Source organism: Balearica regulorum, chromosome 3 (genome assembly GCF_011004875.1).
Source record: "Balearica regulorum gibbericeps isolate bBalReg1 chromosome 3, bBalReg1.pri, whole genome shotgun sequence".
NCBI classification, from domain to species: Eukaryota; Metazoa; Chordata; class Aves; order Gruiformes; family Gruidae; genus Balearica; species Balearica regulorum.
Genome location: NC_046186.1, coordinates 32817109 through 32844641, shown reverse-complemented (window position 1 = coordinate 32844641; position 27533 = coordinate 32817109). Strand labels below are relative to the sequence as shown.

Here is a 27533-nt window from a genome sequence, read left to right as displayed (position 1 = left end):
TTGTGTCGTTATCCATTCATTTAAAAAATACGCTTATTTAACAAAGCTGTGCATCTCTAACATCTGTCATAATCCACAATGATAAAACATAAAGGGAGGATGGATAATACAATCAATCCTGGTTCCATATCACAGTGCTCTTTTAGCATTGAAACCAAATCCAGTTTAAGACAAAAATATAAGTTTTTAAAACATTACTAAAAGTAGGCTGCACTGTTACTTGATGGTGTGAAATATGTTGTTGTAATTTTTTTTTTAACTGTAGGGGACTCCCTGCTCCCCTAGAGACAAACATCATTACAGTGGACATAAATGATGCCTGAAAGTGGGATGTCCCGTTACCGCATGTTCTTCTATAATGTGTATATATACAAAACACAAATAAAATCTATGCACTATTACCTGAAAAATAATTATCCAAGAAAGGCAGTATTTCTGCAAATACTACCACACAAAAATAAATGTATTTTAGGAAAAAGAAAAAAAAAAATCAGGCTCAAGAACAAAATCAGAAACACTGACTCTTGTGCTGTGAGTCTACGCAGCGCTGGGTTGTTCCTTGCGCTGCTGAGGCGGCTCAGCCTGGGCTTTATCCTTCGTCCTGAAAAAGACGTCCTCAACTCCGCCATGTGGACAAAAGGATGGATGTTGCAGCCTCAGCGAAGTTCCCCTCTTACCAAGTTTATTATTTTCCTTAAGCAAACTGATGTACATAGCTATCCAAAGAAAATCCCAACACTTTCTTAAGTAGGTGATAATGCAACTTGCCATAAAATATAATAGTTTGACCCTGAACTAGAACAAAGCTTAGAGAGCTTTTAAGAAAGGTTTAAAACATTTTGTCAAACATATTTCAGTTCAAAGTCCTGTTGTACGTAAACATTCCCAAATCAGAAAAATATCTTGTGCTACTGGAAAAAAAATAATATCTGCTGTGTTTAATTCCTCGCAATGCTTACTGCAGCACAGGCTGCTTAAAACATATGTGAAATTGATAAAAGCAAATTGCAAAACAGATTAGCACCCCTCTGCCCTCCCCGGCCCCCTTCCCAAAAACTAAGACAACATCAGAAACTGCAAAGAAATCTCAGGGGCCAAACCTGAAAACCATGCAGAAACACGTTTCCAGCTACATTCTGCTTTCAATTCTAAAAATGCAGAATAGGAGTAAGTCAGTGTGAAGTAAAGTTAAGCTCGGATTAACTCTGCTCTACCCCAGTGAAGACCGTGGCATCTTAAAAAAGGCATTGAGATAGCCCATATAAAAAAATACCCGTTTTCTCAAGTGAGAAAATGAAAGTGGGCTTTTAGCAAAATAAAAAATAATGCAACAAGATAATGACCAAAGTTACCTGCAAATCAAGCGAAAGTGTTCAAATGCATTTTAAAAAGACCTTTAGATTTGAGCCTATCAAAAGAAAAAGGCATCTGTAGGAAACATAGATGAAAAAATAAAACTTCTTCAAATATAAAAAGTGTTCTGCTTTCCGATAAGTTCAAGTAAATGAACATACAGCAATTGCATCCGGCCAACAACAGATGCTCGGTTTCAGCTAGCTAAAAGCCCCAAAATATACACATACCACTAACGCGGCGCAATGGTCTATGTACAGCCTTCCAGGACGGGGGCTGCTTGGAAGCCTCGCGGTCGCACGGATATCCTTTACAAGACAGCACCCTTTTCGATATTATCACAGAAAATGAAGCTTAAAATTAACTTAGGAAGTAAAAAAATATTTAGATTTTTTTACATATATTGGAATTACTAGAGAAGTAAAAAGAAATCGATGAAAAAATGTTCATGCAAGATACCTGACCAGCAGTTCATTTGACTGAATGGAAAACAGTATGTGGGGCCCGTTTCTCCGTTGGTGTATTTACACCGATACACACGTTGGTGCAAGGCCCCTGGCTTTACTCGCTGGGCTGCAGACCTGTGGCCCAGACAGCAGTAGGTGCCCCAGGACAAACAAGCGCCCGGTTTCCAGCTGCCTCACAGTTCCCAGCATTCATGCAGCTACAGCGCTCTGAGGACCACATCTGGAATGGCGGCCGATGCCGCAGAGCAGACCAAGACGTGTCCCATGGGCACAGGAACGGGAGCAAGGCATTTTGAGCTAAGCACAGGCAGGACCACTCGTTCCAAACGCGCCTTCACCCTGGTGGGACAGGCACCCACGGCCCACAGAGCGGAGGACGTGCTGGCCTAGAGAAGGGGCAGTGATTGCCACCCGAGGGACAGCGAGGGATGAGCAAAAAAGGAATTGTGAGGCCTCTGGTTCACCTGTGGGCTTTGACCTGTCTGTCCCCATCCTCAGGAGGGACAGACGAAGCAGCCTGACCCCCCGAGGGGTCCCCATGTCGCAGATTCTCTTCAGGAGATGATGGTTTCATGGTACGCCACAGGTTTTCTGCCATCCTCCTCCCTGCTGCCCTCTCCCGTCCCAGGTGTTTACTCTCAGCCTTCCTTCTTGTTTACTTAAACATCCTTCTTGTGCCAAGCACATTTTTCCCTCCAAACATCTGATTAACGTGTCAAGTGGGCATGCTTTCCCTCTCAGAAAGTGTGCTCAAAGGCTTGCCTGTGCTCCCCAGCTACCTGGGTTAACTCCATCACTTCACCTCGTGCACTCATCTTGCTCCTCCAGCCTGGGAGCAAGTGCTGGGAACTCTATTCACAACAAATGCCAACGTGTTTCTTTTTTTAAAGACTCCCACCAGTCACTCCTTTTAAGCAAAACCCAGAAGTCAGCCAGATTTGTGTCTCACAACAGCTGCTCTGGAACCCAGCACTTCCAATTTGGAAACGCTTCGCTGGCGGCTCAGTACTGCTCAAGCACGAAGTCACCAAAGCGACTTCCCTACCTGAAGTGGGAGAGAATGCCTGGCTTCCTTATGGCGGGGCAAGAGCCCTCGCTACTGCTTTTGTACTACAGGTTTATTTTGAGGTTGTGGGTTACAGCTCGCTCTGTTCTCTCAGTAGCACCTTTGCCTTCTATGGCAGTGTAGCAAATTCCCTAGGACTAATCTAGGATTATATGTTTCCTAACAATCAGGAGTGAAACTTTGGCCAACCCTCCTCCCTCCTTTTCAGAATTGGCCTCTCTGTAATCAATTTTCTCCATCTTTTCTTTTGCTCAACCCTTTGAGCTCTATAGGATTTACACTTTGTCCTGTTTTGTTCTTCACTGACGTCTGGTCCTGTAGGATTTACTGCATGCCTGCAAACTGCATGCAGCCGGGCTCTCTGCAGTACACCTTTCCAAGGAGAGTTTTGCCTTTTTTCTGAATTTCTCTGGAGCTCAAATAATTTTTTGCAACCAGTTATTAGGACCTGTGAGTTTTGCATTCTACTGTTTCCACATTCCTCTCAAGTGTATTTTGGGACACGATTATTCCAGGAGGAAGATGAAAACTGTGCCACCAGTAAGATTAGAGGCTTGTGAAGTTCCTACTTTGACTGTCTCACTGTGTACCAACCACCTCTGCTCTAAAGCAAGAGGTCATATTTGCCGTAAGCTGACATAACGGCAGAGCAGCTTGGTTACAGGCAGTGATACTACACTTACTAAGTCCACATAACTGTTAGAAGATGTGCCAGTTCTCAGCTAGGAGCACCACTACCAGCCCCTAAAGGTTCAGTATCTGGAGTGTACGTAACCACGACTAAACAAACGTACAAGCCCTCAGTTGGGACAACATCCAGTCAGGAGAGACGCTTCTCAGGGCTACAGCTGGCGAATTTCCAGTCAGTCTGAAGGTAACCGTTGGATGGGGTTAGAGAGATCACAAACACATCTTCACTTCCTTCTTCGACATCTAGGAAGTGACTGAAACGGTGGGTAGCACTTGTGGTGCACGACACAGACCCGATTCAGCAGGTGTGCCGGAGCCTCCTCGAGGGACAACGATATTTAGTCTAAACAGGGTTCCCAGCGCTCAAGCTCAGGTCCTGCATTCGCCGTGAACGGGCACGCTTTAAAACTTCAGAAATGCATTTTCTCCACTTAAGCTTCCGCACCAGCAAGAAAAATAAAGCCAGCTTACATACTGAGGCATACATACTGTCTTAAGTTATAATAAAATATTTTTTGTTTGAAGAAAGAAGCTTATGAAAATTATTTGGGCCTATTTTCTCCTCTAAGCAAAATAAATATGAGAAACATAACACATGGAATGCACTCTGGAAAATAAATGTCATCCTTTCATAATTACAACACTGCAAATAACATAGAAAAAGGCTCAATTCTGTGCCTTATAAATTATCTATATACCATGCAGTGTCAAGGGGAAAAAAAAATAAAAATGCACCAAGTATTTCAAAAATTAAATTAACTTATTGAGAGGAGTGAAAAGTGACTGTGAACCCAAGTGTCTACGGGAGAGGGATTTTATTTCCCGCTGGTGCGTGACCGAGTCTGTGACATGTGGTAATAGCAATCTGCCGGACTGCATCTTCCATCGGGTCCAGGTGGCCCCTGCGGTCCGGGTGAGCCTGGCATTCCCGGTGGGCCCGGCAGGCCGGTAGCTGGTAAAACAAAGCTAGAATTAGCAGAGCCCTCCCCGGAGCACGTGCAGTGCCCTGCATTTTGTCGCTGACAGCTGCACGCCAGCTCAACCGCGAGAAGGCAGGTGGGTCTGACCTCACGCTACGACCAAACGTGGGAGGAAAGGCACGGGTGTATAAACCAGCATGAGAACCAGGAGAAAGGCCTGTTAGTTCATAAATAACAATAGCAGAAATAATCTGGAGACTTGTACCTGCAGGGCCGGGTGGTCCAGGGTTACCAGGCAGTCCAATTCCTGGCTCGCCTCTTTCCCCTTTCTGTCCTCTATAACCTACACAGAATAAAGATACAAAAACAAACAGTGATCTTCCATATATCTTGTTGACCGGAAATTATCAAGACAAATGTAATTGGGAAAACACACGCTCACTTCTTTGTCTGAGACAGCTCTTATGTTTATACGTTGCTTCTGGAAAATACGAGGAATTCCAGCAGTAACCGTTGCCTCCTCCCCCACAGGACTCTCGCTATGTTCCCCGAGATTTTAAGTTACCTTCCTGAAGTTCCTCTAGTAAAGAAGCAAACGTGTGTTCTGCTCCAGCGTTACCTGTTTGATGAAGTGATGCAAAGCACCAACTCAAAGGCCACCTGGAGTCTGACCAGCCCTTCTCTGATAGCCCCCAAGCTGAGTGAGACTTCGCCCTCCCCACTCTAAATAAATCTGCATTTTTTTAGACTGTAAACCAGAAGTTGTATGCTCAGGTATTCCCCCGTCTGCGAGAGAAGACCCCCCACCCCCCACCCCCACATTACAGAGCTGCCTTTACGTGGAATGAGGCATCTTTAGAGCTTGCGCAGATTATGGCTTCTAGCACGCAAAGCCTACTGTGACCCCAGTGCCTGCACGTAGTTAACAAGGTGCGATTACTAATTATACTTTGAATATTTGTGTCTGTTTTCTTCACAAGCCATAACTTCGTATTTATCTAATAGCTTCCATCTTCTCAGGGGCTGCAACTCATCCCCAACCTGTTTCTTTTTCCTTAAACTCTTTGTAAAAAAAAAATTATCAGTTAGAAACAGTCTGGCTGTTGTAAAGCAGAGGACTCGTGAGTATCAGTATAATGTTTTGCTTAATATTGCAAGTTACAAATCCATCTAAAAATGTAGCTTTTCTGTTTGGACCGTGTAATTTATGTAGGACAGGGGACAAAGACATTTTAAAAAGCACAAGTGTGACACCTGCCACAACCCCTTACTTTAAAAGGGATTATAAGGAAACCCTTTTCTCTCCCCAGCACTGCAGATGTTGGCATGTGTGGTGACATACGTTGAAGATTAATTTGCCAACTTCTGGTCACATTTGGAATTAAATTTGTGCTGCTTTAGGGACCAGCGTATTTTCAGTGTTGCATATGTCATACAATAAACTTCCTTTTCTGAAGAGCTGTAACAATTTGAATTAAAAGAGAAGAGTCACGGCTAACCAGTCAGCACTGTGGTATCAATCCACCTCATGTCTTATGAAGATTAACAGGCACTGGCAGATGGATGGCCAAGGTTGTCCTGTCGGTGTACCGTGGTCTATAGCAACACTGGTACTTTACAGGACAACCGTGACTGCTGTGGGTACCAATTCAGGGTTGTTACAACAGACACAATGCAGTAGGAATGGTACACAGAGTATTCAAGCTTTCCATTAAACACAAGCTCATTATACACTTTGGTAGAAAGCTTATTATCTGTTGCAATCGTTCCAAGTTTCAAAACAGAGCATCAATTATCTTATTCTTCACTGAGCACCGCAACAAGGAAATTACAGTGAGGCAAAACCAGTAGAAAACACATGCGGAGTGACATGCAGAACATAACAAAAGGAAATCAACTGTTTAAAAGCTCACAGAGAAACAAACTCAATATTAATCATGCATTCTGGTCGCTGAGTTGTGTTAAGCAGAATTGCACAAGGCATATACACACACAAGCTATAAAGACTCAGAAAAGGGAATGTGCAGGTGTTTGTGTTCAACTGGGAATCTTGATTTTGCTCTTTAATGACCACAGTAGTACTTATGAATACATCAAGTTGGTTGGCTCAGATAATCTCGTGTAGCACATAGTAGTTGTTACTGTTTGAGAAGCTCAATCACACAACCACAGGATCTATTACATTTCCTATTTATTATATATCTATGTTTCTTAATTTACAATAGATAGTTACAGTACGTTTCTCACTACAAACCCAGTTAATTCTAATTTTACAAAGTAGCGCTGCCACTAATCATTTGTTTTGCATTTCTTTAGCTATGGGGAAAAGACAGAAATCACGTTTACGATATATCACATTTACATGCTCCATGATAACCATAACTGTAGATATCTGAGACATCATAGTTGACAAGGGACTGAGATAGACTGAAAGATTCTGTAAACATCACTAGAATTCAAGACAATAAGCAAAAAAAAACCCGTAATAGGAGAAAGAGCAGCCTGCCAGTGCAAATATATGATCCAGGGTAGTGTAAACCATTACTAGCTGTATCTGAGTACACATGCAAAGATGTAGTTTGCACACAGTGGCAGGTAAGTTCTGTGGACACTGAAGTTTAATACAAAAAATTTCCAGGTATCTTTTCTAAAAAGAAAACTTTATTTAACAGAGTGTAAGCATATTAGTAAAAAGGCCTATATGTAAACAATCCGAAAAATGTAACGTGTAATTCTGGCAGGAAAATACTTGATTTTTAATGAGGTATATTTGGCTCAGGAGTAGGGCCATGATTGCACTTCTAGAGAATAATACCACCTTCTCTCTGAGCTTAAACTGACAAACTCATACACAGTCAAAGGAAAAATATTACCATACACTTAAATCAGATTTTGATTTATTGTTCTTAACGTAAAGGCACATATAAGATGTTGTCTGTTTTTACTGGTAGAATTAGAATTCCAGTAAGAGGTACCTGCTTAATTGAAAAGGCGACTGCTTTAGCAAAGCCTTTTTCACTTGGGTTCCAGAAGTTTCGTTGTGATTTCTGCAACCCAAAAGCTGTGGTATGTAAACATGTACCCGACGTCGTACGGTAAACACTTGGTAGCAGTGTGTAGCAAGTATGCGTTCAAACGGATAAGCGTAGAGATGAGCGGCGATAGCTAAAATACAGCTCTTGGTTTGGGGCTCTCCACAAACATCGTGGTCAGAAGTATCGCTACACCCTCAGCTCTACTTGAAAATGAAACAAGTTCATGTCCATGAACTTGGAGGTAAAAAGTTCTCCCATTTAAACAGCTCCAAAAGGAATTCCACCTGTATCATGGAGACCCTCTTCCACCTGCATGGATAATGCAGCACCTGAAACTAACAGGTCAATATCTAGAGAAGTCTGAGGTTCTTTAATACACACATGAGGCAAACACATTACAATGACAAGGAACAATGAGACCAAAGTATCCACTGTGTTTTACTGTGCAAATATTCTGTTCCTAAAAACAAATGACTGCAAAGCTCGAGCAAGCCCTCTTAACCTCCCTCCAGTGCGTACTTTGAATTCCTTCTGCGTGTTACAGCCCCCTCAGCTGAGAGGCAGCAACTGAGTTTCAAATCAAAGCAAACCAGGTTAACTTCACCCTCCACAGCCAAGAACAGATTACAGAAGGCAACACTTGAAACCAGCGCACCTATTTCAGATGAGTGACAGTATCTGGGCCACATCCACTACAACGGGTTCCTGATGTCAGCCAAGGTTTCTGTGTGCTCCCACCACACAAATGATTATAATTGTAATAAGAGACACAGATTTTACAACAGAGATTAGCAATAAAGTTAAGGAACTTCCACTATTCATCACAAGTTATTTTTCTCTCCTGAGCTGTGATGTTTCATTCCTCAAGGCTACCATGAGTTATAAGGACCTATAAAAAACTCTTGTTTCCTTAATTTGATAGAAACAGTGAAGTTTAACTAAGATGAAGTCTTCTTTTCTCTATTGAGAATAAAGCAATAGTCATATTAACATAAAGGATCTCTGGATTGCAAAATTATCCCAAGGTGCATTTGGTCTGATGAACCAAAACATTTCACTGCTAACACTGCCTCACAGTATCAGCTTGCTGATGCATATGCCATAGGTTATTTTTTTAAAATGCATGTATATATATATAAAAAATCTTCCAATCACAATTATATAAAGTCTGTTTAATACCAATTGCATGTTTCATAATTTAAGATGCAATTCTTTGTTGGTTTTTTGTTCGCATGCTATATTTTTATTGAGACCATCCTATAAAATCAAAATTATTTGTTCCTGAACCACTGGAAAGTACCTGAGGTACACTATGAACAACCTTGCTGAAGGCCAGCAGGTAACAATTCTGAACTTAATTAGAAATTAATGACTCTATGCCCAAGAGTCTAGCAAGTCCTTAAATATGCTTTTTTGAAGACCATGCGTACACTTCCAAAAGTTAGTATCTAGGTTTTCTGCTTCTGGGACTAACCCCTACCTATTGGTTTGCTGCGCAGGAGGTGGCTCTGGTGGAATCCAGCCAGGTCATACCAGACCAGTTCCTGGGGGAACTGGCACCACACTCTGGGCGTACGGATGGACCCCTGCGAAGCCGCAAGTGAAGTTAAGCACCTCCTTGGACACCTGCCCTTCCTGCGGGCTGGCTCGAGCAGGCTCTCTGCTCAGCGTGCAGCATCACAAACAGGCTCTGGAGGTGTTCGTAGTGGTCCTATTAATTGCTCTCCAAAAGTATCTACTTTTCACTGGCTGTATGGGACAAGTGATTGTTTCACTTGGCCAGCCCAGATGTATAGTACCACACGCAGCAAAACCCTGGAGTGGGCAATCTGGGCTTCACCCACGTGAGAAATATAACAAGGAAGATCTGTCAGTCAGTACCAAATGCGCATTAGGACTTGGGCATGTGTACACACAGCATGCCACCTTGGTGATCTCAGCCATACATGCATATAACATGCTTCTCCAAGAAGTCTTGTCTGCTATGTCTTTTATGGCTGAAAGCAAGCTGGAATATGGAAGGATATTTTTCAATCTGCTCAGAGATTTGAATTTCTTTTTACTGTTTGCACAAAACACCACCACTCACAAGCACAGCTGGGAAAGGCGTGAAGAGTATTTGTAAGTGTGCTTCTTTCATGGGACTCTCTCTTACTGAGAGTGTAAAAAGGAGGCAAGACAAATTTTTGGTTTTCTTTCCTTGGAAGTATAATTTCATATATCTTTTGATGTATCAGAGAAGTAAATGCTCCTCACTTAGCTTACCTTTTACTAATAAAAAAAGAATATTGAGCATATCAGTAAAATAAATGGAAATCCTGCATACATGGGGCACTACTTTTACTTAAGCATAAGGCATGAAAAAGCAGCTTTATTTTTTTTTTTTCAAGCATAGCTATCTTCTTTACTCTTGATGCTCACTAGCTGGAAATGAAGCCTAGTACAATGTTCCACTTCCCAGAAGCATCTGAGACTATCCACCACATACATCATCATTGAACAATCTGGCACTGACATTGAAGTTGACTGTTTATACAGTGATCTGAATATTTAGGTAATGATGAAGTCAGTGTTGTAAGATTCTAAGCCTTTTATTGTTTTCCTTGATCCTTTATTCTTGTTCTTCTCTTTCTGAGCTCATCACATTTTTCAAGCTTCTGTCAGGGGTTTGCGCTTATCAATGTTAGTAAGTCTTTATTCTTCTGATAGCTTTAGGATCCACACATCTTCAGCTTTGCTTTCATGTTCTTCATTCCAGTCTGACTTGCTCTGACTCCAGAGCAGACCAAACTAACAAAAGATAATAAAGAACTACCTACAGATAAACTGCAAATTACAGATTACCCACCCACAAAATATTATTCATCGATAAATTCTTTTTTCCTTCTGTTCTGTTCTCCTCTTCCTTTTAATCTCTGAGAGGCTGACTCTACAGTAGAGCACAGCTCAGTGAGCCTGGGTCCCTTGAAGCTAATTTTGCAGTGAAAGACAGTTCAGTGAAACGAGAGTCCTATACTGTCCAAATGCACTGCAGTGTACAAATTACCGTTTCGGGTATAGTGAAAAGCGGATCATTCTGAAACTGACTTGAGAAAACAGATTACTTCACTGTAAGAAGAATTCATGTGGTAATATTTCAGTTTTAACTGCTTCTTAAAGAGTAGTATTTGCCTTCAGTTTTTCCTCCCTTGTGTTGTCTCAGGATCAGAGCTGAGAGCACTCAGACTTGGAGATCAAATTTTGTTTCTTAAATAAGATGGTCTCTCAATATGGAACAGGATCTATATAGTTACATTAGAGTGCTGGCATAGTTTTTGTTTCTTGTTAAAGTATTTTGGAGAAAAAAATAACTGCTACAGTAGTCTAGATATGTCAGCTTTAGATATCTGTCAGTAATTAACTTTATCACTTATTAGAATAAAATGCACTGATTAGGAGTTTTTAATCAGTAAAATCCACACATTTACTATGGGTTAATATTTAGATCTAGTCTGGAAAACCATAAGTACAGTTTTAAAAGTTAATCATTAGGAAGCTAGATAGGTAACCCTGGCTTATTTAATATTCATTAGCAAGTGTATAAAGATTTCAAGATACAACTCATGGGAACATTTTTTGGAATTCCTACCTTGAATTCCACGTTCTCCTGGTGGCCCTGGCAAACCATCCTTTCCTGGTGGCCCTGGTAACCCATCTTTTCCTGGGGGCCCTGGTTTTCCATGAGCTTGGGAGGCAAGCATTGCAGCTGGCAGCTTCAGCTGGGATACAAACTGAGCCATCCTTTCTTCATTAACAAAGGGCACAAGAAAAAACAGGTAAGAAATCTGCTGGCAAAATACGGGAAAATAAATTAATACCAAAGGCCCAGCTAAAGTAAGTTTCTGGAAGATGTTTAATCCTTCTAAATGTCAAGGTATTAAATGTGTCTATAAGTACCGATGCCTTCAGTTCCAACTCAGAGTCATGTCTGAGTCTTTACCCTTTGATTTGTACTGAAGTTTGTATTACTACCCTCTTTTACTAATGTATTCTAGTATTTCAAATGACTTCTGACTCCTGTTCATGCAAGTACTTAAAATACATGAACACAAAATAATTAGCACTTAACACCCCTATGAAGGGCTAACTCAGATGTTTGTAGCTCATCTTAAGTTGCAAAGTAGAGCTTAAATATCGCACACAGTTCTTCGAATGTGCTGAAACCCTGGAAACAATTGTGAAATTGCTCAGAAAACATTATTAATTGCAGAGACTTCAGCATGAACTGTTCATGCTGGTGGAATAAAGAGCACTTGGTAACATTTCAGAGTTCCTTAGCTGTAGAAAAAATAGGTACTAACCTTGAATCTGTCTCATTTATACTCAATTAAAAAACTTAATTAAGCATTCCACAATTTAGCAGATATTTACTGTGGTGGAGTTTTAATATTTAAGAAAAAAATGAGAGTAAAGAGAAGAGCGGGCACCAAACAAAAAATAAGCAAGGTGACAGAAAATAGGCAAAGTGAAACAAAGCCAAAAAATAGAAGATCTGTGGGAACACTAGTGAGATGCAGAAAAATGGAACACCTATAAAGACAAAAACCAATATTCCCTGTAGGCTGGACACCTTTTAATACTTTCTTTTTTATGAATAGGCTAAATACTAGTTACCATTCCATTTGAATGGGAAAAGGAGGAAACGTCAGCCAACAAACTGCTCTTGAAATAGTAGTTTGAACTCCTAAGGGGCAGCAGTTTGGGGAAGGGTGGAAATACACAAAACGATAGCCTTGTTACAAAGTGAAAAACTGCCTGAACAATTTAAAAAGTCTCAATCTTTATATGATTTCTTTTATCCCTAAAAGATAAAAGGGTTTGTATCCACAAATATTAATGGCAAAACAATTAAGCATATTGCAGACATAAGAAATGTGTTTTGCAACGGAAGAGAACCTACTGATAAGAGCTGTTGGAGCAGAAGCTTGTTTCAGACACCTACCTGAGTCACAGCTTTTCAACCCTGACTAAGAAAATGCTGGGGAAGAAAAATGTTTCCTTTTCAGAGTAAGGACACACCTAAGAAATCTTACATAGTACATGGGCCTTGGCTGAATCTGGTGTTTGCCTAAAACTGTGCCAGAAGTTGGTGGTCTGCAAGGGAGCTCTGGAGCTCAGCCAGGATGGTTGCTGAAAACGCACAGCGGTTTAGACCTGCGTGACTGAAAGGTGTCAAGCCTTTTTCTCACTTAGATGGTCACCCACTAAGAGGCCAAAATAATTAGATATTTCCATTGTCTCCACTTTAATAAGTCTTCAATGTCTTAATGATGTGTTGTAGATACATATGTATCTGCGATAATATATGATACGTATATGTATCTACAATGGATACCTACATATGTTTGCTATTATTATTTGGAGTAAACTACGTTTTAATGCTAATCTTTTACATAAGGAAATACTCTGGTTAACAGATACTATAATTGATAATTGAACATAATTATATTAAGTAGACTTAAACAACAGTTAAACATAGCTACAGCAACAAAGCAGCTGCTAAGTACAATGTAAGTCAGATGACATGTAAAGAAATGTATATAAAGGCTGTAGAGATGTAAAACATTTAGAACAGAATTTAAGATTAACATTTAGTTGTATAATACTTCATTTTCTTACCCTCAAAAACCTTAAGAACCTCTTGTTTGATATATATTTTTATTTCTTCAAGTGAAACGGTATCAGCCTGATGAGGAAAAGAAAAGGTGATAGGTATGAGAAGAAACATACAAAAGGCACTTTATAATGATACAAAATTAAAAAAATGCTGAAATTAACATTAAAAATGTAAAGCTTTCACCAGTATTACATATTTTAATATATTTGTGTTATTTACTTAACAAAGTGCAAAGGCCACTTTATTGCGAATACCAAATTGCAGTTTATTGCAAATATAAAGACCGCTAATACCATGAAGCAGAAGACGCACTCCCAACCATCAAGATGATCAGCACGCTATGTGTATGGAAATTACATCCCGTAAGGACACAGTAGGGATGTCACCGCTATGCTTTACTTGCCTTTTGCATAGCATTTGCCAACTTCTCACTCCCTCTAGGGACTAACTGCTTTGATGCACAGCTGACTATCTAAAACTACATCATAAGGACCAATAACTTCACTGGAAAATGTTTTTAGAGCTTTACCCTATCTGACTGAGGGTAAAAAGAACCCAGAAGATGGATGCGTGCCTGTGTGCACGTGGAGACAAGTCAAGATATCTACAACCGACAGGCAGCATTTCATTGTCTTTTTAAATGCTGATTTCCCTTTTATTGAGAATCATTTTTGTCTGCCTCCTCTTCTTTCTCAGTTGCAAAGACTTACACTTTAGCTCTTAAGCTTATGAAGAACTTGCAAATTAACAGTATTGAGTAGCCATGTTGATCTGTCAGGAGCTAAAGAAATACATATTTAAAGTTTATCCATAGCACATGTTTAAAAAAAATTAAATTAAAAAATAACTACTTGATCACCTGAGTTTATTTTTTCCACCTCTTAACACTGAAATTATCTCAGAGATATCTTAGTTTTTCTGATACTGTGGTATTGCTCGGTTGAATTTCCATGTAACCTTCACATCGTCTGAATTCACAAGCAACCAAGGAAAACTTGTATTTACTTACCGGAAACCCTGGGGGTCCTGGAGAACCTGGGGGACCTTGATGACCTGGTGATCCTGGATAGCCTCTGTCTCCTGGTGGCCCAACAGGACCCACATCCCCCTTTTCTCCTGATGGGCCAGGTCTCCCTCGTTCGCCTTGTGGACCTTTGTCCCCTGGAATACCCTGATCTCCCTGTGTAAAATAAAAGCAGAAAGAAAACCATTGCACACATTGGAACAAACTAGGAAAAGTCACCCAAGAATGCTAAAGAGAAAATTCTTCCTTGTTTAGAAATAGATTTTATGAGTAATGCAGGGAAGCTGATTTTACAGGCTAACCCTTGTCTCTGAAAACACAGCAAGTAACATTTTGTTTTCTTACATTTTAAATATTGAAGTCAATGACAAAAAAAATAGCTTGACTCTGTAACCCATTTTTTTCAAGGGCAGAACTTGGGTGCAGAAAGTTTAGAGCCTTTATACAAGGATCTAGAAATGTCAAATACGGCATAGATAGAATTTAGATGTTCAAATTCCCCTGGGCACAAGGCATCAGGCATTTTTCTGTAACTTTCCCTAGAACCCTAATATTTTATTTCTGCATGTACACAAAATTTCAGCTAATCAAAGAAACAACAAATGCATAAATCCATTCATAATGAGTGAATTCCTTGCAAACAAAATAAATTAAAGGTCAATGTTCTGGTCAGCAACAGCTTCTACCATGGCTGAGATGGCATTTAAATTTGTTTCATTTGTGAGGAAATAAATCTTTTGGAGTGACTTAATGTATTAGCTATTAGTTCACCAAACTCCAGCTGTGGAGCAGAGTGCCACAAGTCACACGTTCAGACTGTTAGTGAGCAGCCAGCAGGTCTTCAGGGTCACTGACTGCCCTTGCTGCATCACTTTAGCTAATGTTAGGCTCCACCATAAGCAGCAAACAGCACCAAGAATCGACTACATCATTACTAGATGGATGGAATGGAATTAATTGCAGTCTTAGTCTACAGCAAGTGCGGTAAACTGTATTCAGATCTGAAATATCATTAACTGATAAACCAATAAAAGTGTAGTTATATTCTTAAGTTATATTTGCACAATATACAAAGATTGAAAAGTAAAGAAAGGAAGGTAAGCATACAAGTAGGAGGTTGTACATTTTTATCACCTATCTGCCCTCCAATCTGTATGATTTCCAGTGAGTTAGAGCTTATTACCAACCATAACTAAGCTTCACTACAAAGTCCTCTGTGACTGCTGATGCTTTATTGCATTAACTGAAACCATAATGCATTCCCAACTGGAGTTTAAATTGCCCTCAGCAAGAGTGCAGAGGCTCTGAAGTCTGGAAAGTCTACTGCAGGAGAAGAAGGAAAAAAAAAAAGTGTCAAAATCTGAGACCTCATCATCTCACACCTATAATGTCACCCCGTGTGGTGGGTCGACCTTGGCTGGCTATCAGGTACCCACCCAGCTGCTCTCTCACTTCCTCTCCTCAGCAAGATGGGGGAGAAAATAAGATAAGTTTGTGACTCAAGACAAGGACAGGGAGATCACCCACTAATCACCACCAGGGGAAAACACACTTGCGGAAGATTAATTTAATGTATTGCTGATTAATAACAGAGCAGGATAGTGAGACCTCCCCCCCAACCCACTCCCTTCTTCTCAGGCTCAACTTCACTCCTGACTCTTCTACCTCCTCCTCCCATGTGGTGCAGTGGAGGGTGAAGAATGGAGGGTGCAGTCCTTAACACTTTGTTTCTGCTGCTCCTTCTTTCTCACATTCTTCCCTTGCTCCAGTGTGGGGTCCTTCTCATGGGATACAGTCCTTCACAAACTGCTCCAGTGTGGGTCCTTCCTGCATGCTGCAGTTCTTCCGGAACGGACTGCTCCAGCGTGGGTCGCCCATGGGCCACAGGTCCTGCCAGAAAACCTGCTCCTGTGTGGGCTCCTCTCCATGGGACGCAGGTCCTGCCAGGAGCCTGCTCCAATGTGGGCTCTCCACAGGCTGCGGCTTCCTTCCAGGCGCATCCACCTACTCCAGCACGGGATCTTCCACGGGCTGCAGGGTGGATATCAGCTCCACCATGGTCCTCCATGGGCTGCAGGGGAATCTCTACTCCGGTGCCTGGAGCACCTCCTCCCCCTCCTTCCTCACTGGCCTTGGTGTCTGCAGAGTTGTTCCTCTCACATATTCTCACTCCTCCCTCACAGCTGTTGAGCAGTGGCTTTTACCCTTTCTATCACAGAGGTGCTACCAACATCACTTGACGGGCTCAGCTTTGGCCAGTGGTGGATCTGTCTCGGAGCCAGCTGGAACTAGCTCTGTCTGACATGGGAGACATGTCTTCTCACAGAGGCCACCTGCTACCAAAACCTTGCCAAACTGTCTTTACCTCAACTCACAAGGTTGTTTCTTTTTTCCATTCTCCTCCCCATCCCGCTGCGGGGTGAGGGGTGAGTGAGCAGCTTAACTACTGGCTGGGGTTAAACCATGACAGTGTGACATGGAAACAATCTCAGTGCGATTACATTTATTGCGTTTCTCTTAAAAGGCCTATTCTGCCAATATTGCAGCCACCTTATTTCCAGTTTTAGTTTCCAGGCATTAATACTTTGGGCAAAACTCTCAATATGCAGGATATTAATGATTTCCTATAAACATACAGCTAATTTAGCAAGTCAGTAGAAAAAAAAGAGAAGCTATGATATCCAAAAGACACCCGTACACCTTGTCAAAGACTCTCAAATTTTAAAGTCAATGGGAGCAGGAAAGGGTGCGTATGTGCAATGGGAGAATTGTAAGAGTAATGTTCTGATGGAAGAGGCATACCTTTTCAAGTTTCTATAAATTTAAAGATTTATAGGAAAAAACTTCCTGTTCTGCATACAGCTATTGCATCAGGATGTGTATTGCAACACCTTGAGAAATTCAGGGCAGAGGAAGGACTCTGACTGAGAAGCAGAAGTTTTGTGGTCTGCAGGAATGATGCTCTTTCCTGGCCTGAACAAAGTTTTTGCATCCGAACCTCCTCTCCTGCACACTGATAGCAACCTAAAACATTATAAAATTGAAGAACAGCTCCTGTTCTACCATATGTTATTGCAAAACTTGAAGGAGGTATATCCTTAATATAATTTTTAGTTTCCTCACTATTTTTGGAGATCGAAGTCCAGTATAGGGAGCCACTGAACACACCATTTTGTCTGATAGTGCTTTCAGTTGAGACCACACACATGTATGCACCCACATATATAAAAAAAGCTGTCTGAAGATTACTATACTTACAAGAAGCCTTCATTACAAATGTATTTAAGGCATAAATATACATATATATTTTCTCAGGTTTATAACCCTAAGAATAGGTATGGATAGCTATTCTACTAGAAATAAAGACCAATGCAGGTTTCTCTAAGACTATGGTGCTATGGCAGCGTGAAGCTGATCCTGGAATTACTTTTCTTCTAAACGATTCCCATTTTATAGGCTGCCAACATGTAGGAGGCAGATCAAATACTGCAGCCACTTTTCAAACAAGCATTTTTGAACTGCCTCCAGTGTTTTGTGTTTGGAAGAAGCTCCTTGTAAAAAATAATAAAAATATGTCATATCTTCCTCCAGATTCTTCTTTAAACTCTCCCTCACTATGAATTGGGCAAAAACCAGAGCAGGACATTTACGTTTTGCAATCTCTGCCTATTGTGCTGATTATGCAGATCTCCTCCTTTCTAGCGTTCTCCTATCTCTTGCATTTAAACTTATACTAAATTACGTGCAGAAGGAGCAATTGTTTTGCCTAGGTTTCTGCAGGCTCTAGTCCAGCGGGCTCCTGGCCTGTGATCGAGGCATGCACATAATAGCAATAAATGAGCCAGACACCAGTACTTTAATTTGTTGTTGAAATTACTTGAAAGGTGTATTTCTGATTGGTTTAAACCACAGGTTTGTCACTCAGTTTATAAAGTAGTAATGACAGTAGTGTTTAGTCACTCAAAGGATGTTTGTTTCAGCCCAGGTGACCTCTTCCTTCTTAAAATGGATTCTACAAGGATATACTTATATTAGACATGAAAACCTCAAGAGTTTTGTTCTGTCGTTCCAATTTTGATACTTCTCTTTTCTGTAATTGCAACAGCTGGTCTCAAACTGAAGGAGTACGCTGTGCAGCAGTAATAATAATGGCTGCAAGAAAAACTTGACTCTTATTTTCTGTAATCACTGTAATCTCTCTGACAGATGCAGGACTAATACCTGGTTCAGAAGGGAGATTAAACAAAAAAAATCAACTCCAACTCTCCCACTCATCTTTTATCTGAGATGCAGACTTCTGCTGTGTATTTCACTGTTATTTCTTAGGCAGATCTCCCCTTGTTACCAACAAACCTTTTCTTTTCCTGTAGAATTGCAAGAAACTACTGACAGCTTTCTGAAAACTGTATTGAGATACTGCATTGGGCATATTTATAACTTTCCTTGTGAGAGGTTGTGAGAGATTTTGATTATCACTTGAGACAAAATACTTTTGGAAATTGATTTATTTTTTAACATTTATCGATATATTTCTTACATATATGTATTTATATACATATACACATATATATATATTTTTTTTTACTCTGTACCAAGAGACCTAGATCATGACATCTTTGCCAGCGATCCCAGAAGTGAGAGCAGATTCTGGCATCTGTGACCTCTCTGAGAGTAAGCATATATCCATATTTACATCTATAGCTACATGTACATGTGTGTACATATGTAGTCTGTCACCAATGAGACTGCAATGAATACACTCTGCTCTTTTACCCTAAAACCTCCCAGGTTTCATCCTGATGAATAGAACTAAGGTTCTGTGTCCCTCACAGACTTTTTTAACATTTTCCTCCCTGCTAAAAGGGACAGATTGGTGTAAATGAATTCTACCTCCTCAGCATAACGCATAGTTTAGTGCTACTTAAGTTCTCTCATGCTACATAGTCTGGACAGTTGCAAAGAGTGTTGCAAATAACCTTTATTTGTGCCCTTAAAGGCAGGGACATTCATTGAAAACTGTTAATTCCTGTAAGGGACAATTATGGTAATAATGGTGAAAATCTTGTGTCTCCTTGCATTTCCTTTTCCAGATTACACAGGGAGGTGCTTTTCCAATTCATCAAATAAATGTGGTATCAATCATATTAGGACACGATGGTTTTAATAAAGTTGTAACAGAAGCAGAGTAAGTGCCAGGATTTTCTTTGCTTTAGCAAAATAATGATCACCTCTCACCTCCCGTAATAATTCCTGTCCGTCATGATCTCATTACCATGAACAGAACCATCTAAACATTTTGGCAAGCAGTAAGGTATTGCATTGGCATTCCTGCTGGCTAAGTGTAACAAGCTTCTTTTATATAAAACATGATTTGTGTTTGTGACATACAAAGCTCCCAGGGATGATGACAGGGAAAGCTTTAAAGCTCTTGCAAAGTGTGACAGCATCCCAACAGGATTAGCTACTTTCTAATTTTCATCCTATTGATCAATTCACACTGTCCAGGGCACCTGTGTTAGAAAGTCTATAAAATTTGTTTTTCCTCTAAATGCAGAAGCCAATTCATTTCTAAGTCCTTAAAGTGGTGTCTAGGACTAAACCTCTTAGCTGTCTAAGAGACTGCTTGAAGTTCACAGAAAATTAGTTTCTTGGTTTTGCCTGTGAAATATGCGCTAATGAGCTCAGATGCTCAGTAAAAGGAAAAAAGTTACTAAAACAAGGGACTTACACGTTCTCCTTTGGGCCCTCGGTCTCCTGGTCTCCCCACAGCACCCTGAAAAATTATTTTTGAAAAAAGACAAGCACATCACTTAAAGGTGTTGTTGTATATTCATCTGTTAGCAGAATTGAAAGCAACTGCTTAGGATTAACAGCTATGGTATCTGTGAGGAATGAAATACAGTAGTACACAAAGGCATGTTTTCTTACCGGAGGACCTGGCAATCCATCTTTTCCATTGATTCCCTACAGAAAAACAAACATCTTTTAAATAACTATGGTTATGTATAAGCATTTTAAAAATATAAGGGGTAAAGCTCACAGTTTAGTTTTGGTATCAGTACATATTCTGAAGCTGCGGAGGCAGCAGTTTGTATGGTTAAAATATTGAAATACAAATAGTTTTAAAGCACGTGAAACAAGAGAGCTTGGGGCCACACTGAACTGCAAGCACATTACATTTGAGCTGAGTGCAGTGCGAAAAAAAAATAAAGATAAAAATCTTCAGCATCAAGATGTGCACCAACTTTAACGAGCACGCAACTTTAAATGACAAGTTATATGGGAATTCTGCAAACAGGTAGAATATGGACCTGTATATGCACTTTTCCAGTCCTGGCTAGTCATTATACAACCATAGAAGAGAATTCTCTTTTTCGAGATATTAGCCCTGATGCCCTATTAGCCCTCTGCTGTTACAGAGATTACACCTTAATAGTGAGTGGCCAGATCCATTCCTTAGTCCTTAGGACCTGTGGCACAGCACAACTTCAGCCTCCTGGGCTAAACATTTTTCCTTCCCAAAAGAGGGTGCTTTTATTCATGCCACCTCCCAGGCCCACAGTATCCCCCAAACTGGAACGTGGCATTGTCTCAGAGAGTGCTAGCTGGCATGGGCCAAAATAACATCAGAGAACACATTAACAATTGCACAACACCCGATAACTCCAAGACAAATGCTCTGGCATTGTTTAATTTACTAGGATATACATGAATCTGCACACGCAGCAAACTCGCTGCTATTTCGCTGAGTGAGAAAGAAGGACTTGCATGAACAAAGACGTCAGGAATATTTCCTTCCCTTTCATACAGCAAAGCGGGGTTTTGCACAGATTAGGCGCCTTGGGCCAATTTGCTGCTGAAGTTACAGAAATTGTTTCTTCTTTCACGGCACAAGGGTAAGGTGGAGACGTGCTGACAAACCGAAATGGTCTGCTTCTCCTGCTTGGCCCCAAAACACCAAACTTAGGGAGAGAGAATGATTTCTGCACTACCCTAGCTGAACCACTTCTGGAATATAAACTACGTTGTTTTAAACCAGCTCAGACAGTGCTGACTACACTGCTGTCACCCTTTTATTAAATAAAGAGGTCAGATTGGACATATCCTATGTGAACAGTAAATGCTGCAGCTGCAGTGTTGCATCACCTGTATACAGAAGAGTTACAAAGTTTATTCAGAGTCATGAAGCACACACTTCTCTATCTAAACTGAAACCGAGAATGCATTTTATCACCTCATCCTTTATAGACAATGTTGAGTGTTTGGGACAATATTCTCCTTCTGAAAAAATATGAGAGGATCCTTTATGTTAACAGGATCCAAAGGACCCTCATAAGACCTTTAAAGGTAACATCTCAGTAACATTAAGTATTAAAACATCACAATACCGGGAATTCTTGACTGGATGGTTAATATTGAACGCTGTAGCTCTAGGTGTTCTTCAGATGTTAGCTAGCCTAACACAAAGCAGGATGTAATCTCATTTCTTTTGTAACTTCCGATAAACTAAGACACATCCTTTTGTAATAATCATATATATTCAGTATAAAATTGCTTACTGGTTTTCCTTGTGGTCCTTCTGGCCCAGGGAAGCCTATATCTCCTATAGGTCCTCTTTCACCCTACAAAAGAACAAAACGCACATATAAATCTGCATGTAAAATTTTGCATTTGGTGTTTGAAATATTTGTGTATTATCATAAGAGTTCAGAACTCAAATTTGTACTTACAGGTTCCCCTGGCATCCCTGGGGACCCAGGAGATCCTGGCTTTCCCTGCAAAAAGAGAACATTACACATTCAAATTACTAGGAAGCAAAACATCAATTTCTCTTAGGTAAAAAATAAGAGAGGATATAAATATTCATGTTTCTGTCCAATGAACCCTTTAAGAGAGAAAAAGAAATATTTTACCAGGTTTTTTAATATTTGTGCCATGTTAATCTGGGTCTTGAGTACAGCATAACTAAAACACTTGGTCATCTTTACACTTTCTGAATACTGAGATAATGTTGTCATGGAACTTTCTTTTACAACACCATGATTTCCTTCTTGAGCACTCATAGTCAGATCAGAGTTTATCACTGTATATGTGAAATCAAGATTTATTTCCTCCCCCCGTCCTCCCCCGGTACTTCTTAGTCCTGATTTTTTTTAAAGTGGGTTTATTACTGATTTAACATCTTTTGCAAATTTTCTTCCTGCTCTTTTTCAGCCACTTGTATCGTTTTTTTTAATGTTCAGCCTGCCAGAATTCACAATCTTTTCTCATCTCATCATTTAGATGGTGATTTTAAATGTCTCTAGGGTTTTTAAATGATGCCTTGCTTTTAACAACCTACCTGGTTCAGCCCCAGACAAGAATCTAGGACACAACATTCCCTGGAAATATCCTTAGACCTGATCCTCAGCAGACTTGCATAAGTGAGGAATCGAACACATCAATGCCAGTGACAACTGCAAGAACAACAGGACTAAGGATTTGTGCTGAGGAATTTGGTGTTGGTGGCAATTCTTGCAGAATCTCAGTCCAAACTTCCCTGATAATGCCACTCAGCAAAAAGCCAAAGCTAAAATGAGATGTTTATATCCCCAAATGGGAAAAAGGGTCCAATATTCAATCTAGGGAATAATGCCAACCAAGGAGGACAAATTCCCTTCCACTAAGATATGTGAATATATTTCAAAAACTCTTCCTAGACTACTAAAAATATTGTCTCTCGTAAGTCTATGAATTTGTTAATTAAAATTGCTCAGCATAAAACGTTGCAGCAAATAATTTATTTCAGTGGATTTTATTAGAATTAAATGTAATCAACAGAACGCAACTCCATCAGTAATGAAGGGAACTCATTAAATAATTCACATCCAGCTACAATAGAGAACAACAAGCATAAGACTTGGAACATATCCAGTGGAAAATACACAGGGAATTAACAATTGTGATCAACCTAACCTGCTACTGCATTACTGATTCACAGCATAAAATACAGTTCAGAGCAACAAACTTTGAAACCCTTACATGAGCCACAAAACTCAAAGAAATACTTCTCTTTTTCCCTTAAATGTGCAATTTTTATCTTGTTTTAGGAGAACTTAACTAAATTAAGCTTTTTAAGCTGATGTTCTCTCTGGGAACTCAACAGTAAATAGACTAAATCAGTCGCTAATGGACATGGGAGTGCATAGACACAGACTTCTCTTTATTTCATGAAACACATATTTATAATTTAAAACCAGCTCCTGAATGGATTGGTAGCTGTCAAATGTAATAATAAGTGTATTTGCATATAAATAACTCCATATTGCCTCCTGAAATATGGATAAACTTTTTTATTAAATTGTGAATGCAATCTAAAGAAAAGTTGTCTTTATTTCCTTTAGGAACACAAATGGATAATTATAATTTCAATTTATCATTAGTTACATTTACTTTCACCTACAACAAAGTTTCTGGATGACTTTCAGAAACTTCTCTGAATACCACATGTAAATAGCTGACAAAGCATTCCCCTAAGGCAAATGTTTGATCAACTTGATATGCAGATCCTGGTGGGTTGCAATAACTTACGTTCATAATTTTTCTTTGTGATAGAAAGATGCTCAGAAATTTGTGCATGCCCAGGAACACAGAAAATGTCTTTATCTGTATTAAACTGAGGCAAGGAGAAGAATCTCATATGCTTTCTTAACTAAGCACATGTGGGTTCAAATTTCAGCTTTATCATGTATTCACACCATTCGTTTTAATAATAATATGAACCCACAGTGGTATTAAAACTCTAATCTCTTGAGGAAAAATGCATCATTTTCATACCTGCCTATAAAGTATTAGCCAAACACTGGCATTCCACAAACAGGGATCGAGATTACAGCTCAGCACCTTGCTTGACCTGGTTTTTCAGCTTCTAACAAACTGAGTTTTCGTTAATAAATATACGTACCGGTGTCCCTGCTACTCCTGGCGTGCCAGCTGGTCCACGGTCACCCTGAAGAAACAATAAATCTGTACTTAAATGGTAACACTCAAAACAGAAGTTTATTTGTGGATTCTCATTAAAACCTGAGGAAGGATTATTCAGGGAACTGAAAAAGAGGACAAGAGCCAGGCTCTGCTAAATGCTAATATTTAGCTCTGCCACTGGCTCATTTTACAGACTTGAGCAAGAAACTTAAATCCTTTGTTTGGGTTCTCTTGTATAATGTCATCATTTCCATGCTATCCCTTACACGCTGCTTGAGGCCTTCCTTGAAAAGTCCCTGACTTACCTGTAGTTTTCCAAATAATTATCATTTGTGGTCATGTCATTGACCAAAATTAACATAGGCTAATTCACTATCATATCAACATCCCCATATTTAAGATGTTTTTGCCTTCCTGCTACCCAGTCATCCATTTGCTGCAAGTCAGCATCCTCCATTTGCTTGTGTCCTTTCAGGGCAAAGTTTCTCCCTATAGCATACGGCCACTTTCATCTATGCTTTAAGCTAAGACAATGGCTTTTGTGCTGGGGCTGATGAGTCATGGGCACAAATTCAGTTTTCTTTCTTGAAAGGACTGTAACCCAAAGCAGGTGGATGGAGCTCACCAGTAGTAAAACTTGACAGCAAGATTTGCCCTAACCACTGTTGACATGTATTGGTCTGTAAATACCACATTCTGCTAGTGTCATGTTGGTTGAAAATGTAAGAAAAAAATCAGGATCCTAGTTTCCTTAATCATGTCAGAAAAGCCCCAGCACAGTTAAAGCCATACTAACAGGAGAATATTTTTGAGAGATGTGTTTATGTTACCTGGGGCTGTTTTGCAAAAGCTCCACCAACATAGCTACAGCCACATTCTGCTGTGCAGAAAAGCCTCAGATGATGTTGGGATTTCTGGTTTCTGTTTACACCTAATGCTGATTTGTCTCACTCTCATAATTTTGTTCAGGTAGCACAATGATAATGCTGATAATTAGAAACACTTAACTCCACTATACAAAGTGTAGACAGATGACAAGTTAAACATCTGACCTTGTATCCAGAGAGAGAAGCTTGCTTACAGGCCACAGTTCAACCTCTCTTGCTCTGAAGACTAAGTCACTTAATGCAAGTTCACCCGTCAGTGAGGAACATGATGTGCTCCTCGGGAACACTCGAGTACTGATCATCTGTAGCAGGGCATATTGGCTGGAGCACTGCACTCCGGCCCGGTGGTTATTCTGGACCCAGAACAGGTATCCTGGTGTTTTCCTTATACGCTGGCTATGACAGCGAAGCTAGAAATTCCCATCACTTCCCTGCAGCTTTTTTTTCTTTCAAGGGTTATTCTGGTCCCTTCAGCCATGCGATTCACCACACGGCTGCACAAACCACTGGGTCAGCACAGCTGAGGGAAGGGACGTTTTACCCCAGGACACAAAGTTCTTATGCCAGTTCATGAACTTACCATGAAATTACCGCCAGCATTGTCTGTGGAAGATGGCACACTGCTACACTGATGCGCCTAATAGCTCTAAATTACAAACCAGCATGCTCTATACTGTTGGGACCGGCAGGCAGACTCTGGGATTCTGTTCATTTATTTGCACCAGAAGTGAGGAATTTTGACCAAATTTAGTTAAGGAAAGGATATTTTTACTTTGGGAAAGGGCCAAACACTCACTTAGCTTGTTTATATGATCTGCTCCATTGCTTATTCCCTTTATTTAATTCTTGTCCCCATTTTGTCTCAGTTAGACCTGTAATATTTCCCTGTGTTTGTTCATTTTGAAACCACAGTAATCCTTAATTGCTTGTAAATTGTAGTCTTCCAGAGCAAGAATCACCTCATGTAATTTAAACATCTAGTGGAGACACCTACCTTAGATCTTGTCACTCCTCACTCTCTGCACAAGCAGGAGTAATGCAGAGTGATACAGAAACTTTTCATTTACTTTACTTTTTGATGAAAAATACGTTTAAGTAAACTATTTTTGTATGAAATCATTGAATAACATGTAATTCAAAAAAGCCAAATAAATATTCTATTTTTGAAAAAAATCCCTCTTTTTTTCTTAAATTTAGCAGATATGGGCAAAATCAAAGTGTTTCCACTGATGGAAAGTTTATTTACAGATTTTCTTCATTTCTCCACTGAATTTTTTGTGCTTTGCCATATTTAGAAATGAATACTAAAATCTTGACATGTTTAGCATTTCATGACAAGCTTTTCTCTAAATTCATATCAGCCTCTACAACTAATAAGTGAGAGGCTGAAACACGCCACCAGGTTAAGGAAAGGATCATTTCCTAGCTCTGGAATGCAGATTTGAACTACAGAAAGGAGCTGGAGAATATGATACTGTTTGGGATGTGCTACAGTGACATCATGCAGGCAGTACAGAGTGCAAGAAAAACAAAACAGAAACAAGAGGCCCTTTTTAGAATAATGAGCAACAGCCCAAGAATTGAGATTTTCATCTTTGCCTTCAGATGGAGCAGACTGCGATACAACAGGAACTGTAGGGAATCAGTCTCCCTTTATTTCTATCCTTTCCTATATTTTTACACTCATCTGAAATAGTCTTTCTTTTTTTTTTTTTGTATGGAAGTCTTGCATGCACTAGGTCTAGATTACTTCAGGTACAAACTTCACATCTGTAGCAATGCCGTAAGTCTTAGAACAAGACAGGCAGACTGTAAGCATAAGATGATGTTCAAAAGAGAATAAGAACTACTGACCATATTTAGGAACATGGTAACTACATTACTTTCTATCAAGTTAAGAAAGTGAAATACTACAGGACCTCCTACCCAAATTTTCCATTTGTGGGAAATGGAATTTTATGTTGAGTAAGTATATGATTTAGACCCACAGTAAAGAAAAAAAGGCAATACAGATAAATACACAAACATTTTTCACATTAACTTTCACAAAAAAATTCAAACATGGTTTCAGAAAACATTAGGTACAGATAGTTGCCACTAAGAAGCCATGACTTCTCTGTTGAAAGTCCTACCTTTTCCCCTGGGAGTCCTTCCAGTCCTGGTAATCCCATTGGTCCTGGGTCTCCCTGATATTTTTATTTTTTTAAGATTAAAAAGGATTGCATAGATTAGAATTTCTGTCCTCTACATGAAAAATGCTGAACAGCAAGCAACAGCAGAATATTTAAGATTACTAAAACAGCTAACCAGTTATTAAGTGAAAAGGTTTTGTTATGCTCTGTTTTAGTGACCTGAGTATCAAGCTTTTCCCAGAGGCCCTGTGTGAATATTTGGATCAATGGTTTTAATTTGGACGAAGAATATAATGCAGCAGACTTCCCTCGAGTGTTCTTGCAAGCCAAGGTCAGTGCT

The 27533-nt window shown here is 39.9% G+C and overlaps 1 protein-coding gene across 7 annotated transcripts in view; it reads right to left on the bottom strand.

Moving 5' to 3' along the window:
- Positions 1-3115: 3115 nt before the first annotated feature.
- The window catches only part of COL19A1 (collagen type XIX alpha 1 chain), a 205459-nt gene continuing 181041 nt past the window's right edge, over positions 3116-27533 (bottom strand). For 5 of the 7 annotated variants that reach the window (XM_075747427.1, XM_075747424.1, XM_075747428.1 and 2 more), the window contains 11 exons: positions 27194-27247; positions 24155-24199; positions 21942-21986; positions 21771-21833; positions 20140-20175; positions 19940-19984; positions 14197-14367; positions 13190-13256; positions 11160-11315; positions 4762-4839; positions 4249-4528 (listed from right to left, as the gene is read on the bottom strand). In XM_075747427.1, coding sequence (XP_075603542.1) covers positions 4392-4528; positions 4762-4839; positions 11160-11315; positions 13190-13256; positions 14197-14367; positions 19940-19984; positions 20140-20175; positions 21771-21833; positions 21942-21986; positions 24155-24199; positions 27194-27247 — 897 coding nt within the window. In that variant the 3' untranslated portion in view covers positions 4249-4391. Of the gene's footprint in view, positions 4529-4761; positions 4840-10163; positions 10322-11159; positions 11316-13189; positions 13257-14196; positions 14368-19939; positions 19985-20139; positions 20176-21770; positions 21834-21941; positions 21987-24154; positions 24200-27193; positions 27248-27533 lie in introns of those variants that run through there. The other 2 variants (XM_075747423.1, XM_075747429.1) reach the window with 2 other exon arrangements.